The sequence below is a fragment of the Homalodisca vitripennis genome, chromosome 1 (genome assembly GCF_021130785.1).
Source record: "Homalodisca vitripennis isolate AUS2020 chromosome 1, UT_GWSS_2.1, whole genome shotgun sequence".
In the NCBI taxonomy this organism is placed as follows: Eukaryota; Metazoa; Arthropoda; class Insecta; order Hemiptera; family Cicadellidae; genus Homalodisca; species Homalodisca vitripennis.
In genome coordinates, this window is record NC_060207.1 from 36819204 (window position 1) to 36840519 (window position 21316).

Genomic DNA, 21316 nt, shown 5'->3' on the forward strand with positions numbered 1-21316 from the left:
TGTGAGAAACCCATGTCTCATCCCCTGTGACAATATGGTCTAAAAAACTGTCACTTTCCTTATGATATCGCTCCAAAATAGATAGAGCAGAAGCCATTCTTTTCATTCATTGGGACTCGTATGGTCCATTTTATAAAGAAATTAAAAAAGTATTTAGAAAACATCTTGACATGAACATAACATTTTGCACACCAAATAAGATAAATACCCTAGTTGGAAATCCAAAAGGTAAAATTTTAGATTAAAATAAAAGTGGCATTTACAAAATTAACTGTGAAGATTGTGATAAGATTTATACTGGCCAGACAAAAAGAAGCATTAAAAAAAGATTTAAGGAACACGAAAGATATTATAAATACGGACATACTGAAAAATCAGCTATTGCCAAACATGCATTTGAAACAAACCACACCTCTAAAAACTTCACATTATTAAAACAAGTCCATAAACAAGAAGACCTCAACGCATATGAAACATTATACATAACAAAATATAAAGATAAAATATTAAACAATGATCTTGGACTGATTCAAAATTCACCATTCCTTTAAAATATAACTAAATTCTTTTTTGACCAAAACTTTTATACATATACTGATATTTATTTTATTTTACTTTTAACCATATAGATTTTATATTAAGTTCTACTCAGCTGATATTTGTTTTAAATTATTGATTCACACCTGATGATGGCATCTTCGATGTCGAAAGGCCTTGTGTTAAAATATAAAAATTATTGGAGAATTGTGAGTTTTCTTTGATAAAATAATAGAAAATTGATATTTCCAATAAGAAGAGCTCCTCCTCCTTCAATGTAATGTGTTATTTTTCAGAGTCAGTTGGAAAGTGTGTTGTCCCAGCTGAAGGAAGAGCTGGAACAGAAGTCCCAGCGCCTGTTAGAGTGTGAAGCTCAGTTGAAAGAGTTGCCAACTCTGGAGGAAGAATTAAGGAGGACCAAAGAGGAATTTGTGGAAACAGTGAAGTCTGTAGGGGAGGATAAGAAGTTCTATGAAGAACAACTAGGTATACTGAGGGAGACAAAGGAGCAGCTGGCTGAGCGAGAGAGAGAGCTGAAGGAGGTGAGGATAGAGCTGCAGCAGAAAGAGGAGGACATGGTACGGACAACGGCAGATGTCAAGGCTCTCCAACGCATAATGGAGGGGCTTCAGCAGAAACTACGAGAAGCCAAGACATTCACCCAGACAGGGGAGGACAGTGAGTCAGCAGAAAACAAGTATAAGAATGAATGTGATGAGTTGAAAAGTGCTGTTTTCACTTTGAAGGCCCAGGTCTCATCCTTAGAAAAGATTTTAGAGAATGAAAAAATGTCAAATAAATCTCTACAAGAGAAAATTGACAAGCTCAAGATTGAAAAAGAAAATATACTATTGGAACTAAACACAACAAAATCTAACAGTGTTTCTATACAGGTAGAACTTGAAAAAGCTATGTTAAGCTCAAAAGAAAAGATGGATATGATTGAATCATTACGCTCAGATTTAGAAGTATCATCAAAGGAAAAGAGCAGTCTGAATTTGAAATGTCAGAAACTGAAGAAAGAGCTAGAACAGTTAACCAGAAAACAAAAAGTGGAACTTAAAAACATTTTACAAAAGGATCATGAAGAAGCTCAAAAAGTGAAGGAGGAACTGGAGAGCTTGAAATCTAGCAATTCTGAGCTTCAATCGGCATGTGAGAAGTTGCAGCAGGAGTTGAGCGAAGTTGGCAGTAACTTGGAGTTGTTAAGGGAGCTAAATGTCAAAGATGAGAAAATAGAGGAACTTCAAGCTGAGTTAACCAAACTTGACCAGGATAAACAAGTTTTGAGAGATGAGAAACTTAAAACAGAACAATGTCTCAATAAAGAAATTTCTGAACTTAAAGTCCTAATTGAGGACTTGAACAAAAACTCCCTGCAAACTGTGGAAATTGAACAGGTGAACATGAAGGATAGGGAGAGCTTGATGAGGAAATATGAGGTGCTGAAACGAGAGTATGAGAGACTGCGAAGAGCGAGAAGAGAGTGTGAGAAAAAGTGCCTTGTGCTGAAAGACGAGTTGACCAAGGAGAAACAGTACTCTGCTAGACTTCAAGGTTTGACTGGTGGCAAGAGAGTGCCTCAGCTTCAGGTGTCTAAATCCAATCTCGTGGATATAAGACCAGATGGAATGAAGATGACAAGTAAGTAACATGTTATATGTTTCAATTTTTATTTGTGAAAAAGAATACCAAACATCTTATTCAAGATGAAGAATTCTCCAATAGTCCTTATAAATTCTAAGTTGGCCAAGTTCTAGAACCAAGAGTCCTCCTATGTTTTCTTTCTTTTAATGTTAAGATGTTTTATTACTGGTTTTGTTTTTAGGTTAGCCTAACATTAATAAGGTTGCAATTTAAATAAATTTCAGGGTTGTTAACTATTTGTACTCTAATCATATGGGTTGTGTTTTCTTCGTAAGGTTTTTTTACGTATTTTACTTATTTAACAAAAAACAGTATTTCTTTCATTTTAGGAAGGCTTATGAATTTTTTTATATCTTATGCAACTAAAAAGGGTTAACATTAAATAAGGAAATATATGAATTTTAAAGTATGTTTCCAATAGTAAAATCTTTATTATTTACATAAACTTCAAGTTTAGTAATGGCATTATAAAATAAAATAGTTTTATTTATTGGAAAAACACACTTTGATACCCACAAATATAAATTGCAACACTTTTGACATGTTTTGAACAGAATAAGAATAAGACAGCTATTCTTTTCCTTTGTCTATGTTTTTCTATATAATGAATTCATTTACAACACTTTAAACACAATTATTCATAGGAGAAAAAAATTCTAAAACAAATGTTTTTATGTGTTTTATACCAATTTATAAAAAAATAAAAGTGTTTGCTCTAGTTTATAAAGCAAAATTTAAAGGGGATGATGTTTAGTTGCCAGCAGCACATCTGAGGCTGCACTTATAATATGGGGTTAAAGTTAAAAACTGTTATAAATAAAAACCCGTCTCAAAGGCTTAAACGTTTCTCTTTATAAACTTAGATTTTAGTGTCTCAGTGTTAATGGAAAATATGATTATCTATTAATACTAATGGTTTATAATTTGTATTCATTATAAAGTTTCTTATGGAGAAATCTGTACTGAGTATAAATAATGAACAATTATATATACAGTGTATATAAATAATAATTTATGACACTCCACTGCATCTGTATACAGGATAATTTAACTACTTTCACGATGAAACTGTGGTTGGTGTCTGTTTTGGTCAATGTATTAAGTAAGTGTTTTTTGGTTTAAAGTATAGATTTGCAGTGCAGAAAAATTTAATTGCTTTACTAACATTCCTTTGTTAACAAGCACATTAGATGTTAAGATGAGTTCTATTTTCATTAGTTTAAGAATTATTAATATATTGTTTTTTAATAAATTCCTCACAATAATTATTCTATGACCAGCATATCACTTATTTGGTAAAGTTGTAGTTTTTAGTCTGCCTAAAATAGAATTTAGTTCTAAAATACAAATTATTTATTAAAGAACTTATGAAAATCTTTGTTTTAGAATCCTTGGATAACCTAGCAGATGAAGTACAGAAAGAGCTTAACACCTCTGCTCAGTTGGACCAGTCACTAATAACAGACCTCCAGGTAACTAATTCTTACTCACTGTTCATGCCTGTATAACTACTTTAACTGTATTTATTAGTGATGTGTTACTCACAGGAGTGAATCACAATATTAAACACTGATGCTTTACTTAGTGTCAGCTATACAGTGGGTTTTGGTTATGGTTTGAGGCCAAGGTGTATGGGCTTGGAATACCTGTTGCCTGCACAAACAGGACTTATCATAACTCTTGTGGGAAGGGTTGATTCAATCCGAACGATGACATCAGCTCCAATTCATCTTCAGCTTAGTGTAGCATCTGAATTTATCTACTTATTCATCTAGATTAAACTTCATTTTGTAGTCTAGGTGTCCCTGATGTCAAAACGATGCAAAGAGTTTTTTTTTTTTAACTTATTCATTGCCAACATTTTGTTCTCTTCAGACAGATGTTGACTCCAGATTCCAGTAGTCAAGTCTGTGATGGTGGTAGATTTCAGATGCTGCACTAAGCGGAATATGAATTGGAGTTGAATTAACCCTATTTGGATATCATGGTGCTTGTAAAGGCATATCAACACAGGTGGTGGGGGGATGGAATTTGGTATTGAAAATTGAATTCCAGCAGGCAGCTATTGCAGCCATGACCCTGTGGTTCAAACTTTACATAATACTGTCCCTTGGTATCCAGTAGTCATTGAGCTATAAAAAAGTGATTAGTGGTAATAGAAATTCGGACGTTTTGAAAACTAGAATCAGTCGTCTTCTTCCAATAAAAAAAAAAAAACGAGACAAGGTTAAGAATGTACCAAAATAAAAACAAATCAACATATAGTGACGAAATTGCCACAGCCAATCTTGGCAGCAGAAACAAATTTTACATAAAAAACAAGAATATACCTGAGAGTCCAAAACAGTAAACTGGAAATGCACACATCACACCACTGCACAATACAGATGCACTGCATAGTGTACACAGCATAAAAGGTGAGCAGAAACTGGGGAAAGATTGATATCGGCAAATATTGGTATAATGATGGCTTGCATCTGAAACAAAAGTTTTTGTTCTCGAACATAAAGTCATAGTGTGTGTTTGAGATAAACGTAAAGCCAAAGGCATCTATCCATTCTCCCTTGTTATCTGTTTTTGCAATATAAAATAATGACAAATGTCGGAAACTCTACTATTAAAAAAAAATTATCCATCATGAGTAATGAAGTCTAAACAAAGAATTTGCTAATAGTTGATTTCTACAGTAAGGAGGATAAACCTTTTTGCACTCATTCCAGATTTGATATCTTAAAATACACACTTGTGTATATTGATATATAAGTTTGGTAATTTATAACTATGTAGTGGAATCAGAAACATAAATTTCTTTTCAAGGTCAAGAAGCAGACACCTTGTGAACTATGAAGAAATAATATTAAATTATATAAGGCCTCATTTTTTTATCAGTGGGTAATATTTACAAACTCTTAACATCTGGGGTAAGATAAGAATGTGATGTGTTTAACAGTGTCAGTTTTTATTGCATGTTGATTCCTGAGTATCCCTTTACATTACATTTGCTTTACAGTGCTCTAGAGTTCTTATGGACATTATCATAGGAAATATATTTTGTTTGTGGTAAATCAGTAACTAGCAATGTCAGTGGGCTCATGTTACACAATATAATATACAAATGTGCGTAATCGTTCAGTTTTCATTCTGTTGTTAATTTTTTATATTTTATAACTATATAATATATTTTTTTTTATTTCAAATTCCAATTTTATAAATTTTGGAATTACACTTAAATTTTAGACATATGGTTAGATTGTACAAAGTTAAAAAAGGTTAAAAATGTTACAAGTTATAGAAAAGTGTGTTAATAAACAATTATTCCATGAAGTTTTCTGAAAACAAACATGTAATATTGATTGAACTACTACAATTTTAGGAAATATTATGGGAGTGAAGAACAAATTCCGAATTAGTGATTGAGCAAGAATGTTAACCATAAGTAAAATAACCACCTGTAGAAGCAATAACTATTTGATTGAATGAGGATAGGATGTACACCTGATTTTAGTCATTACAAACAATCCAGGGCTATCTACAGTGAATTATAAAATACCCACATCATGTTGACGAGTAGCTAATAAATAATAATTTGAACTATCAAGATTGTTTGACTGAAATTTTCCACATTTTATTAGCCAGAGATTAAAATCTTCTTTTGTATACCAAAAAATACTTCTGTTTATAACATGGATGGTATAAATGGTGTTTGTTGCAGAATAACACAGAGACTGGTGTTGAAGTGGTGCGTTCAGATAACATGGCTCCACACGTTGACTACCTTAGTGCTCGACTGGCCGAGGCCGAAACCGCGTTTCACGTGGAGCGTGTTGTTGTAAGTTTGCATTAATTTCTTGTGTACAATAGTATTATATAATAATCTATTTCTAGAGTTGTATATTTGATCTATTCTTACAATTTGATGGATGTTTAAAATACTACAAAAAATAGTACACATGTAATAGCTTTGAAAACGTTCTCATTTATACCAATAAAATATGTAATTGTGCTACATGGATTACTATCTAAAGATACCTAATGAGTGTTTGCAAATAAATACCTCTGTTGGTGCAGAGTTTTAGTCCATTTTCAGGCTAATACGGGATATCCACCATTTAGGACTAATTCTATATTAACAATTTGTATTCTGTAGAGGAATTTATTTATAAATATCCAAACATTTGAGAAATTTTAATGGGATATTTAAAGTAGAAAGACTTTTTCAAAATCAGTAAGAGTTGGTTGAAGAAAAATAATAGTAGCCTTGAATGCATAGTTAGCAAACAGATTGGCATGGAAGCTTTATTAAATATATTGTTCTATTAACTAACTCAGAATGGTTTTGTAATGTGTTATCTTTAGTCAGAATGTTACTACAGAATGTTCTGAAAAATAGGGTCATAACAAACAAGAACTTCTAATAAAGGTGACTGATTTATTTAAAATAATTGTAGTTATAACATGGTTTAAAATGTAATAACTTTGAAGGTCTTTTTTACATTGTAAAAACTTGTTAAAACAAAACAGTTAACATTATTAATTTAAAATAATAATTATCAAGGGTTAATAATATTAACTATTAAATACTGTGTAGTGAAATAACTTAATTTTGAAAATTGTAAAGATAAAATGAAATAAATGATGACAACAACATTTTGAACAAAAAATCAAAACAATCTAAATTCAGATTGATAACTGAACTGAAAAAAATGAAACTACTTCAGTTAATGGCAAACCAACATAATAGCTTTTTAAATGTATTATTGTTACATAACAATATTACATTCATCTCCCTTTTTATACACCATGCAGTTTCAATGTAAGAATTAGAAATAAAAACTGAACATGAGGGATTTTGGGTACAAGTTTTTTTACTGATTGAGGTAGACTCAGTAAAAAACAGTTAACTTACTCATTATTTTAATAAATTTACATGGTTATAAAAGTAAGCCTGGCAGAAAAGTGATACAGCAAGGCCAAAAACCTAGCTCTGAAGGGGCTAAGAAACATTGACTCTTAATGTTGAAGAGACAATTTAAGTTTCAAAGTAACATTTTGTCCCTTTTGCCTATTTTGTTTGATAAGAGTTAAATCGGGCTAACTATTTATTCAAATGTGCATACTAATTTGTTGTATTATTGCTCTTGCTTCATATTTCTTAACCTCAAGCACAATATAATACTACCTCTGAAAACTACTGTTTTGATTCACCATAAATCAAGCTGAATAAATGTCCGAACTTTCACATCATTAAATTAATTGAGAAAACATTTTAACTAATAAATTTTGGCCCCAATCTGTTTATTGTAACTATACGATGATTGTATTCAAACAACTTCTAATACTAGACTTATAAAATTTTAGCAGACAAATATTCAATCTGTTATATATTTGTAAACTTCAAAACCATAAAGTGTGTTTGTTCTTATTCATATCTAAAAAGTTACTTGCAATGCCAGTCCTGTTAAGGCAATAATATTGTAAGTTTGTGAGTTGGCTTCAAGTCAATAATTGTACTTAAACTGTGTACTATGTAGTGAGATTGTGTATATAATATATGTGTAATATATAATATATGTATATAATGTTGAAATATATATATTTAAAAAATCTTGTATTTATTTATTTATTTAAATTGTAGTTTTCCATACATTTGGGTTAAATATTTATAGTTGAACCACTTCCAGGTGAATGAGCTTCGCGCAAGACTAGTGGAAGAGCACCAGCGGCTGATGGAGGAGCGGGCACGCACACTGGAACTGCAGGAAGAAGTAGCAACACTGCACACGCTTAACGACCAGTTCGAGGACAAATTTAAGAATATAGTGTAAGTAAAGTGCAATTAATACAGCAAAGAATTATAAAACGTGTAGAGAAGAAAGGAAACAACAAAACATTACTTTGTACTAGCAATGTGTTGAAGCCGATTCTACTACTGTACTACTAATTCTTAAAAATATTCGGAGCTGAGAATTGATTGATGAAATTCACTGCGTCACTACTTATTGGATCAGATGACGGTGTTGCAGATTGCTGGCATATTGTCTGCCTGCACGAATAGCATCGTAACAAAATTAAACATTTCTTCAGAAGACAGATCAAAGTCAAGTTTCCCCTCCTCCTACGTATTGTGTATTGCCAAATACACCTACTACACTAGCTACACAGCATGCCCCAGGCACCAAGAAAAGAGGATTCAATATTCAGTTTAATACAAACTGAACAGTACATTAAATCACTATATTGTGTTTGTTTTCAATTTCATATATCCTAAAGATTAACTTTGAACATAATTGTCATTTGACAAATTCACAAATTCATGAATTGAATTGAGAATGTGGAATTGTAGAATACTATTAAATAAAATTATTTTACTATTAAATCAAATTATTTACAAATCTTTAACTTGTATTCTACTCAGACATTTATTTAGAGCATTAAAAGTGTTGGAAGTAAGTGGCTTTCAATTGTTAGAGTAATCAAAATAGTGAGCATCCATATTCCATTTTAAAATTTAAGAAGTGTTGTTTCTATTTTCCTTTTCTTTATCATATACATGAATTTATTATCACTTTCATGAAAGACAATTCAAACTCAGATATCCCGCTGATGTTAATAACTTTACAAGATTTATTACTATTAGTATTTAGTAGTTAGTATTATGTATTATTAATTAAAATTATTAATAAAACTATTAGTTTCATTAAATATCAAGAAAATTAAAATTTAGATATTGTTCGTGCACATAAAGCGTGTATGAATGATATAAACTGTTATAGAAAATACAACACTAGAAGTAAGTTTATTTACTATAAGTAATATTTGTTTCAGATCTCAACTAGAACAACAAGTTAATGAAGTTAAAGAACTCAGGCATAACATGCAACCGACTGATACAAATGTAATAGAAAAAGAGGTAAGTTATCATTACTTATAGAAAAGAATCTTTCTAAAAAAATAACCTTTACAAAATCTTTTGGTTGGGTCATGTCAAAATCTTTGAACTGCACTAGTGTTTCTAGGTATTTTTGTGTTGGTTTTTGAATTTGGCGTGTACTTTGCTTAATAGATGGTTGTGTGCAGTTTGTTTATAAAAGGGTTTGTTACCTTATCTCTCCAAACTAGCATGGGTTTATGAGAAGACATTCGATTGATACAATCTTCTTGTTGTCACACTTAGAGAATAGAGTTAGTTGTAGTTGAGCGATGAGTTCAGGTTGATACTAAATATATTTACTAGACATCTGTTGTACAAAAAACTTGAGGTTAGTATGGTTTTATGGTGCTACAGGTAGTTTAATTTTGTACCTAAAATGTAATTGAGTATTAGTTGAATACAATAAGAACTCAATGGGCTTTTCAAAGTTGTATTTCATGTAAATAAAGTTAATTTGGTCTATATTTATTTCTCAAATTGATGATGTAAAATTTTATATAAAATCCATTGAAAATTGGATATTAATCTGTTATTTATCTGTGCATTAGTTTAAAATATTTATTTTTGTATTGCCATGCTGTTTTTTTTTATTTTACCTCCAACTTAATTTTATAAGTTTTAGTATGTCTTACCATATAATTATGAAGCGGGAACTGGAATTTCGATAATAATCTATAATAGTGAGAAGTTTTGTTATGATATTTGATATAAATACCTTTATCGTTTTCTAGATTGCCATGTTTCTTTAAATTAAATTAATACCACTATCATGATTGTTGTTGACATTATCAATTATAACTCAAACTATCACAAACCTCAAGTTTACTATCACTAACTTCTCCAAATAAATCGTCCTCTTTGACTTTCTGGTTATAAGGAATGTCTGAATTTGGTTATAAGGTAGAGAATCTTGCATTTCAATTTTGTAAAACCAAAATTTTTAAAATTAATATTCACATTTGTTGATTGAGGATGGTTTTTCATAAAGAATTTGAAATATTTTATGAATTTAATTGACTAAGCAATGTTTCGAAGCTGCAAGATCCGGAAAACTTAAATATTAAATATTAGTTATACTTGGCTTGTCAAACTCTGGGGAAGTTCATGAATGAACACAAGTGCAAACGTTTAGTAAAGATCAGAGTGTTCAGGCTTGTAATTGATAATGTTAAGGGTTGGAAAAAGTTAATAAAAATTACATTGTAAAATCAGAAGCTCAAACCTCTTGTGTTGGTAATAAGAGACTTAAGGTATGGGATGGTGGTGTCTACTCTGAGAATTTTGTCGTATTATTCAGCAGTACCTAAGGCATTAGTTTGAGGCCTAAGTTTTTTTATCAAAGGGTACATCCATCTCAAACTTTATATTTTCAAATATCTTGGATTTTTCAATAATTTGTCAAAGGAATTCACCATTATTTTGTAGCTTTAATAAGGATGTCCTGATTTGTATTGTACATAGTTAAATAATATGAGGTAGAAAAATAAACTGAGATATTTACTTTATTATTGATTGAAAAATGTCTGTAACATAGAAGCTAAAGAAACTAGTAGAAGAAAACCAGAGAAGGGTGGATGAACTGTTACAAGAGAGGGTGTTCAACAAGAATCAACTGTTGTACCTGAGGGAAGAGTTAGCCAAATTGCAGCAGGAGAGAGAGGAAGAGGTAGAGAGTCGCAGACAGAGCAACGGAGACAATCGCTTGAGAGCGGCCATGGTACTCTATAGTTTTCACATAGTAACAGTGGGATGAGCCACTTAGAAGTTGTGATTTTATCATACAGTTTTTGTTATTAGATGACAAGACTTGGTTTTGTTTATAGGTATAGAACACAATAAATGTATGTCAAAACCAAATTAATATTACTAATTTTGATACAGATACCTGGAAATCAATATTTTTAATAGTAATATTTAATATAGATAAAATGAATGTCATCTGTTAAAGAAGTAAAATTTATTTAAACTTAGTTAAATACAACTTATTAATTTGTGGTTTAACCTGTTTAATTATTACTTACAGTACCAATTTTGGTTTTAATCTTACAATTCAATAGTTTAAATAGTACCAAAAAATTATAATAAGAATTATCTTGAATTTTGTAGTCCACATCTTTTAAATATGACTGAATAATAAAAAGTTCCAGATACCTTTATCCATTCAGTTACAAATTAGCTACAAATATCATGATGACGTTAGCATCAGTTAAAGACTTTGCGGCAGGAAATGAAATTTTAAGTTTTGAAACTGGTACCAAGTTCTGTTTCATTCACAAGGATTGTTTTACCAAATATATGTATTTTTAACCTTTCATTACATTTATTAATTTAAAAGTTGTTTGTTGTAGTTCGGTTAAACTTGATAGAAATATCTATATATTTAAATATCATAGTTGGAGTAATCATTCTACATCCAGGTAGCATTTTGAGAATTTGTTAAAATAAAGTTTGTATATCTTCTCATCCAATATGTTATGCTAGATTTTCAATATTTCATAATGAATTTTATCTTCATAATGAACTAGTATTATTTTTAGTAAATTAAAGAAATTGAATGTTTCAATTAGGATCGAGAATATAGAATGTAAGTGATAGAAAATAATAATTATTAATACTCTTGCTAATAGTATTTATTGTGTTTTACTTTCCAGATTAACTTACAGCAGGCACTAGAAAGTCGCACAAGTGAGCTAGAACAGGAGCGAAAACGATGTGCATCACTGCAAAAAATTGTGGAACAAGTTAACTCACAGAATAACCAACATGCAGAAAATCTGGTGTTAATGAAGAACTTGCAGTCAGTGGAAAACTTGCGAAAGGCTTTGGAATGTCGGACACATGAGCTGGAACTGGAGAAGAGGAGATGTGAAGAGCTGGAGAGGATGATGCAGCAAGCCAACCTGGATAGCAGCAGGCCAAGTGATGAACAGTCAACAGAGGTAATTTGTCCTCGTCAAATATTAAAGCAGATCTTCTGAATAATTTGTCTTATTGTGTAAGGATTACAGATTGTAATTAATGTCAACACTTAGTTGCCAATTTGAAGCACTGTAAAACTGTAATCTTGATACTGATTGGCCTGAATAAATAAAAAATTATACTGGGATGTGTTATGAAAGTAGTGCACATGATTTTATTGTGACGCAACTATTTATCGCGTCACGCTCGGGCCAGTTAGATAATGTAGTAAGAGTTCTGCGCTTCTCAACTTGCCCAGTCTCAGTTCACTCCAAGCAGTAAGAAGGATGGGACGTATCTTTGCATGAAGTCTTACTTTTTATTGTGTCATGGAGTGTTAAAGCACTCGCTGGAACTGCGGTATGCGACCAAGTTTTAAGTGCGGTTATGAAAAGTTATGAAATTTGTTTTTTCATGCCACAATAACTGAAATCGCAGACATAAGCTCATTGAATATTGTCAAATTCAGAAAGATAAAACAAGTTAAATAAAAAACAATATGAACATGTGTTCTTTTTTAGTATATTACATTCTCTTATAATTACTTAAACAGAATAATTCACAAATTGACCACAAGATAGAAGCACATGATAGGCTGTTGTCGCACATTATATAAACGTCAAACCACATAATGTAGCCGTAAGGTCCAAATGTAAAACCGTGTTAAGGAATTAATAGCTGTAGTCAGTTAATTAAAATAGAAGTTAGTTAATTTTAATTCTAAGATATAAGTTACTGGGAGAAATCTGTAAATTTTGTGTTAAAGTTTAATCCGGCAGACAAGTGACAACACATTAAAATGTTTCCCCAACTAGTAAATAGTGAGCAACTAGTTGCCAGTTATTGTTTGCAGTCACTTTCTTCATTGAACTGTTGAACGAAAATAGCATTAAACTAGGTCATATTTTGTCATATCTAGGTCAAATTAAATTAATATGATTCATAGTTTTAATGTATAGTTTGTTGAATGGTAATGCTTATTATTTATGCTTCAAAATGTATAGTTGCATTGAAAATGTTATGGAACTCAGGGGATATTACAATTATTCTTAAATATTGGCATTTGCCAAATCAATGGATTATCTGTTATATACTTTATTCATATCAAAAACTGTACACTGACTGCCTCTGTTGAGTTATGTTTTGATGATGATCTAGGCCACTGATTTGCCGGGAATTGTTTCTTTATCAACCTCTACTCAGATAAGGAATACACAAAATTGTGAACAGAATAATTTATTTACAGTTGTGTGGTGAAGTATTTCCTACCTGAAAATATTCAGATTTTGTGTGTTTACAGCAACATGCAATCTCTGACATTATCATGAAGAAAGACATGAGATGCCATTCCATATGTTTTGGATTGCCTACTGTAGTTTTCACAATGTATTACAGTAAGTTTTTGTGTTGGAATGGATCTGACCCCAAGGATTCAACTAACAAAATACCTCCTTGTCGCCAAACATGCCATGGCCATAAGGTTCAATGTTGTATGTTTTTGAACTTTTCTGGTTCATTGGGAGTAAGTGTGTGTCGATTATTGACCTTCCTGCTATGCTTCAAGGTTTATATAGTTAATGTCTAAGATATAAAAATTTACTGTACTCTCTTTTATAGGTTAAAAATGTTATTAGACATTGTTATTTTTTCAGCAATGTTTGGTAACAACTTGCACAAAGTTTTAATTTATATAATATATAATAACAAACAATTTCCTGAAAGAAATTCATTGTAATGTTTGTGGAATTTTGTTAGAGATAATAGTGATTGTGTCAAAGGAATCCCAAATCTCGAATCCTTGATAAAAAATTTGGATTAAGGAATCGATCGGTAGGATTCGACATTTGGAGAGATCTGCCACATCATTACTTATTGTCTGATCGGCAACTTACTACAACTTACACACTTACTACTTATTGTGTTTACAACTTACTGATCGCTAAAATGCCTTTTTGTCTTAAATACAATACCTAATTGATCAATTGCCATAATTTTGTAAATAATATTTTTCTTGCATTTAGTACAAGTATTTCCTAAAATTTACGCATTTTATGTATCCTGCGTTTATTCGTGGCACTGCTGCGCCTATGGGCAGATGTTAGCTAATTGACAAGAAGTAAACAGTCGATCCGTTATATTTTATTACTTCACAATTGTTGTAGCTGTTTAAATATTTTATCTAAAACATACATTATGTTTTTATATTTTTATCATGGCTAGGGATGATTTGAAATTTTAAAACATTTTAAGTCTAAAAATATGTTTTATAAGCAATATAAAATATGCCTATATCTTTTGCAGATTAAAGACACATCCAGATTATGCTTGCAGATTCTGGAAGCCCGTATTAAATAGTATATAAAATTACCAGATTGAAGTAGAAGTTAGGGAATAGGGGGTATGACTTAGTTCTAAAAATACCTAAAACTATCACTCTGAACCTCTGCAAATCCCTTTAGAATAGAGAGGTATTCTTGAATTACTTTTTATACTATCATACAGTCTCCAAAGGTTTAAGAATAGCATGAATTGGATTGATGATGATTTTGTTTAAATCATTCTTTTATGTACTAGAAAATGTAAAATTTGAAATTATAGAATCAGGAATCAATTTGTTTAAGATTCGAAATTGGATATAAGATTCAAACATTTTGGATTTGTCCATCTCTAAGAGAATGTTTAGTCTTTTTGAATCATGCTTTTTATGCACTAATGTTTCAATATGCTATAGCACATGCTGTCTTCCATTAGTGTTGTCATGAACTATTTGTCTTTCATTGGTCTCTTATAATACTATATTACCCACTAAACAACACACTGATAGTCTTCTCTCTTCACCATGTACATGTTCGGTTGTGTGATAAATTTCTGCTGTGTTATAGTCTTCTGCTTGTAAAAAACTAATTATGGGCTATTTACACTTGACAGGAAAACTGTAACAGACAAGTTACAAGCTCTTAGCAATTAAATTGCAACTAAGATGGTTTAATAGAGGTAGAATTGTGACAATCATACTGTGCCAATTAATGCTGTCTTCCATTAGTGTTGTCATGAACTATTTGTCTTTCATTGGTCTCTTACAATACTATATTACCCACTAAACAACACACTGATAGTCTTTCTCTCTTCACCATGTACATGTTCGGTTGTGTGATAAATTTCTGCTGTGTTATAGTCTTCTGCTTGTAAAAAACTAATTATGGGCTATTTACACTTGACAGGAAAACTGTAACAGACAAGTTACAAGCTCTTAGCAATTAAATTGCAACTAAGATGGTTTAATAGAGGTAGAATTGTGACAATCATACTGTGCCAATTAATGCTGTCTTCCATTAGTGTTGTCATGAACTATTTGTCTTTCATTGGTCTCTTACAATACTATATTACCCACTAAACAAACACACTGATAGTCTTCTCTCTTCACCATGTACATGTTCGGTTGTGTGATAAATTTTTGCTGTGTTATAGTCTTCAGCTTGTAAAAAACTAATTATGGGCTATTTACACTTGACAGGAAAACTGTAACAGACAAGTTACAAGCTCTTAGCAATTAAATTGCAACTAAGATGGTTTAATAGAGTTAGAATTGTGACAATCATACTGTGCCAATTACTGACTCCAACAGCTTGCCTGAGAGATTTATAAGAACAAATGTAGATTTTAAAAATAACTGTTATAAATAGTTTGTTTTATTTATCACAACTTATTGCAATTATCTTTTAATGACTTTATTTTTTATGTTTAAATTTAATTTGTTGAACTATTACAAGTTATTATTCAAACTATGAACAATTTATGATTTATTTAAACTTTCTCAGGTTTATTGATGTGTTACTTAGTCATGCTTTGTCTTATAATGTTCAGTGGGATTTCTTTTAAAAGTAAATCCTCAAAATGTTAATTAGTTATTATATATTTTACCAGTAGTATTTTTCACAATATGTCTTAGTTGTTAATTCAAATATGTTTTATTTGCTTAGGTTGAGTATTTGAGAAGGAAAATCGTTGGTGAAGAAAGGTTGAGGAAAAAATTAGAAGAGAAAATCGCACATATGGAACTCGCACAAGGAAGTCGTCTAAGTAGGAGGAGAGAGACGGAAGAGAAGTTAAGAGAGAGTTTAGCCCAAGCTGAAAAAGTTAAAGTGAGTAGTTGTTATTTACAGGCTGTATAAAACCCAAAGTAAAATTACTACACAAGCAAATTAAATTCACTGGTGGAAATAATTCTGAAATATTGATAAATTTAAGTAAAAAAATGTTTTCATGAACTAAAGGAAAAACTGTTGTAAAATCACTCAATTTACTTTTTGATTTTTGTTTGTTTATAACATCTTATATAAGTAAAGTCATAAAAAATTTCAAATTTTTATAACTATTTGTTTTTTATAAGGAAGACCAATTTTAGTCAAATGTATTCTAAGTTGGATAAGTTCCCTGGCATTCTCAACTCTTTGCTAAATGCTATCATACATAAGTTTATGTTTTACTGAAACTTTTGATGAGTATATTTCCTTGCCTAAGATTCATTAAGTTAGAAGAAGCAAACATTACAATCAGTTTAGAGAAGTGTTCTTTTAGATTGAAAGATTTTATATTTGTAGGTTTTAATTTCTCCGTGGATTGTTTATTCCCAGACAAAGAAAAATAGTAACTATAAAACAATGTCCTTTGCCAAAAAACGAAAAAGACCTGACAGTCTTCATAGTGAAAAACATTGACAGATTTTGGAAAATATCAAAGTCAAGGTTTTTGATTCAGTCATAATACATCATCCTAATTCTAAGTAACTTGAATATAAAGTGTGTAAACTGTTCCGGGTATGCAATGGATCTTGCACTAGGAGATTAAAGGATCTCATAGATTGAAGATTTAAAAGGAAAGAATGTTGGTGTGTACCATGTTTATAAAATGAAGAAATTTATAAATTATAATGACAATGAAATTAAAAAAAAAAGAAAACAAGGCAAATTAACATGATAACTCATTGGCTTAGAGTCATTAATATTTTTAATTTGTTTAAACAGTTGTTTGAATAAGACAGTAATAATGTGTTGTTTTGTTTATTTATGTTTGTTGGATGTTGTAGGAGAATACATTGGTGTTTAAAGTCCATTGGTAAATTTGAATCTTTGATATATATTAATTCTACTTTTACTGTTAAATAATAATAAATATCCAGGTACTGTATTGAATACTGGCACTGTATCACAATATATTAATATTGTTACAGAAAGATTTAGAGAAGGAATGTATGGGCCTGCAGCTGAAGCTGAAGCAGTGCCAGATACAGCTGTCAGCCCAGGCTGGCGAGTCTCCTGTCTCTCTCAGGCTGAAGGTGGGTAGTACAAATAGAACAATGTTTAACTCTTTAACTGTGGCGTTTTAGCCTTAACTGGTACTCTTTTTAATGCCTTGCACAGAGTTAAACAAAAAATTTAATACTAAACAGAACAGAATCCGGTTGACTTAAACAGCAACGGCTGTCAAGATTGCATGCGCGTCAGACATCTTTAGCTTTTAGCGGCCAGTAAAATATAAAGAGACATTTTATATATAAAAGTGAGTACAATAAATTACAGAATCTGCTGATTAAAATAATATAACTTTTATTTTGATTTGATTGAAGATTGATGACGTTATTAGCAGATGATGTTTAATGCATCGTAAATTATGCCAGTTTTATAGTTAACACAGTGACAATCACAGATTGTATCAGACTTAAAAGGCCAAAAGAGCAATTTTAAAAGACTAATTTTTTTAATGGATATAATCTTTTTAACTACTACCCTTATTCATTATTATTGGTAAAAAAGTAGACAAAATAGGCATATATGTTTTAGCGATTTCATTCAACTGTAAAAGGGAGATTTCTTTTTTACCTAGTAAAGAAGAAACCAATAAACCTATCAAGTTACATGTAGAACTTTGAAGATATTGAAGTAATTTCATATTTTGTGAAATAAAAAGTATCTGGGAATTTAAATTCTTATTGAGATATTATTTCATTCATATTTTTGCCCTATTTACTGTATGGGTTATTATGAGTAAGTATTATACTTCTTTTGAAGTGCTTTAAACAGATCTAAACAATAAGAATTAAAATTATACTGGTTGATAAAAATTGCAATGGAATCGAAAATATCTATACACATGTACTTTTGTATATTCTGGTAAATCAGTGGACGTAGGAGGCAGTTTTCCTGTCAACTAGGAACATTAATTATAATGATTTTAGTTAGTAACCTGTAGAAGCAAGAGTTGTATTGTCACTAAACACATGGCAATAGTCAAAGTCAAAAACAGTTGTAGGCTATAAGTGTACATGAGTGTAAGTTAAATATTTCAAAAAGTAAAAAAAATGAGTATGACCTAAAATTAAAAATTGATTTTCTTGAAATCAGTGTAACTTAACTAAATATATGTATATATACATAAATATAAATGAATAAATACATACACACATAGATTGGAAACGTTTACAACAATATAATTAAAATCTCAGTACTAATATCACAGGCCAAAAAATCACTGACAGAATAAAATATCAGAAATTCTTTATTGTCAGACAGTAGAACACTGCAAAATAGCGTCAACAATATTATGTAATAGTTAATTACATTAAGTTATTTTCAGAATAGCCCAATAAAATTAAATATAAAAACGTCAGATTAATTTAAACAGCACTAAAGTTTTTGTCAATGCTAAAATAAATCAAACTAAAGCTTACATACAGTAGGTGGCTAGTCTTAACATAAAGCTTAATATAAGCTAGCCTGACCAGAGCACTCGACAAAGTCCCTGACACTGTAGTAAGCCCGCTGTACCAAATGCCGCTTGACCTCCCTCTCAAAAGAAGGACTTGTTTTTGTTTTCATAGAGTCTGTGAGTGCATTATATAGTTTAATGCCGCTGGTTAATAAATGTCTTTCAAAAAAACTTGTTCTATGGGCAGGAATGGTAATCATATTGGAGTGACGTAGATTGTGACGATGTAGGGGATTTTGAGATTTGAAAAGGTGGAGGTTTTTGTGAACAAATTTCACGCAGTACAAGATATAAATCGATGGGAATGTTAGAACCTTTGCCTCCCTAAAAAGCGACCTACAAGAAGTTCTACACGGTTTCCCAAAAACCGCTCTCAACGCCCTTTTCTGGAGTTTAAAAACGAATTTTGTACGTACACTTTCACATCCCCAAATGACTACAGCATATGTGAGAAAGGGGTAGATAAGCCCATAGTAAGCAGCCAAGGTCACTCTGGTATCAGCAAACTTTGACAGGTTTCTAATAACAAAAATCCCCGAGCTTAGTTTCCTACAAACGTATTTACTTCAAACAAATACATTTACTTTCAACTAATTGGAAAGAATAAGTTTGAATCTACTGAAGTTTACAGACCAGACCACTTTGGTAGCTTATTACAGTTTTATTTTCATAAACAGTTGACTTTTTTGGGATTTTTACAGCTTTATGGAAATAAAATCAATCATATAGCTTCTTCTAGTATTATATGTGTGAATGTAATTTCTTATTTTTAATTTATTTTAGTTTTCCTTAACAGTTATTAAGGTAAAATATATGTATATACATGGGAGAGTCATTATTTTAAGTCCATTAAAATGTAGAACACATTACTCTATCTGGTAAATTTGCCTTTATTCTAATAGCTTTTTCTACCATATGAATACTTTTTGTGAATGATAGCTATTACCCCAAAGTGTTATGCCATACAATAAATGAGAATTCAAGAAGGAATAATAAGCTGCAATTAACATTGAGGGACTAACACAGTGTTTTAACTTTCTTAATAAATAAGTTACTCTGGATAGTTTGACTCACAATTGATTTATTTGAGACTCCCAGCTTAATATACTATCTACATATAAGCCTAGTAGTTTTACAGGTTTAGAGTCTTCATTTGTTTACTTATTTAATGAAAAGACAACATTTTTAGTTATGATGTTATTAACAGTAAGTAATTCATTAACTTTAAACCACTCCTGAGCAACTTCCATTGAGTTATTTTCTTCTAACAATAAACTATTTAGATCTTTACTTTTACTATAAAGAGTAGTGTTGTTAGCATATAACACTGATTTACATGGCATATTGAACACTAAATCATTTACTGCAATGACAAACAGAAAGGACCCAATACAGATCTTTGAGGGAGCCCAACCTAAGTTATTTTAATAACAGATTGTTCTTGATCTTTTACAATCATTTGTTTTCTATTACTTAAGTAAGAGGAAATTAATTCAATATTTCTAACTCCATAACTATGAAATTTGCTTACAATTAATTCATGGGAGATGGATTCAAAAGTTTTTGTGAGATAATATCTACATTAAAACAAATTAATTGGATGTTTTTTTTCTGTGTACATTTTGTAAAGGTTTATCACAATAAGAGTGATTTTAATCTGTGTTTTTAGGAGGCTAACATGGCATTGGAGCGTTTGGTCAAAGATAAAGAGGATCTCAACACTGCCAATGCTCTTCTAATAGAGGAAAAGCAACAGCTCCAAATCAAGCTGAGGGATCAGGATTCACTGATTGAGGATTTAAAGTCCCGTATACATGCTCTAAATATTAAAGTAAGTAAAGTGATGTTTGAAATAGTATTCAACTAAAAGCAAGTTGCTTACAGTTTCTTGCTTAGGGAATTATTTAAATCACCTATGGCTAGAGGGTTCACTTCTGGCTAGCTAATACCCTCCAGTTGAACCTACACTGGCTACAGAAAAAAAACTATGAATGTCCAAGAGGGGGAGGATCCAAATGTTGAAATATTGGAGTAAAATAGACTGATGGTCTAGTCTACTGCTGAGAATGGGTGGAGTTCTCTTACTATAAAAGACTGTTGCTAGCCTAAACGTGAGGGAGTACCCCTTCTTCCAAGGTGACATGACTAAGATATATAGCTCGCTATCCCTCCTCGTGGGATCTTACCAGGAGGTGGCCCCTACCACCAACCTTACCCTTCCTGAAAATCCTATCACTTCAGAAGCAATCATGAAAGTCCTTTTAGGATTGAATGCAATGAGGGGTGCCTTCGCTTCTTGTTTAAGTAAACAAAAGAAACTAGAAGGGGAGAACTCTTCTGGTTTTGATTTGTGTAAAGACAATATACATAAACGGTTTATTGCTATACTCATAAGTATTTAGATTCCATGTACTGTCTTGATTTTTTCAGTTAAATGTGTTTTATGTAGTAGAATTTGACAGTTCACCTGTGAGAGAT

The 21316-nt window shown here is 31.0% G+C and overlaps 1 protein-coding gene across 3 annotated transcripts in view; it reads left to right on the forward strand.

The window, feature by feature from the left end:
• The window catches only part of LOC124359879 (pericentrin-like), a 128854-nt gene that overhangs the window by 99575 nt on the left and 7963 nt on the right, over positions 1–21316 (forward strand). For all 3 annotated transcript variants that reach the window (XM_046812993.1, XM_046813001.1, XM_046813009.1), the window contains 10 exons: positions 834–2181; positions 3571–3656; positions 5897–6013; positions 7866–8005; positions 9010–9094; positions 10650–10832; positions 11767–12054; positions 16054–16215; positions 17304–17408; positions 20508–20669. In XM_046812993.1, coding sequence (XP_046668949.1) covers positions 834–2181; positions 3571–3656; positions 5897–6013; positions 7866–8005; positions 9010–9094; positions 10650–10832; positions 11767–12054; positions 16054–16215; positions 17304–17408; positions 20508–20669 — 2676 coding nt within the window. The remainder of the gene's footprint in view (positions 1–833; positions 2182–3570; positions 3657–5896; positions 6014–7865; positions 8006–9009; positions 9095–10649; positions 10833–11766; positions 12055–16053; positions 16216–17303; positions 17409–20507; positions 20670–21316) is intronic.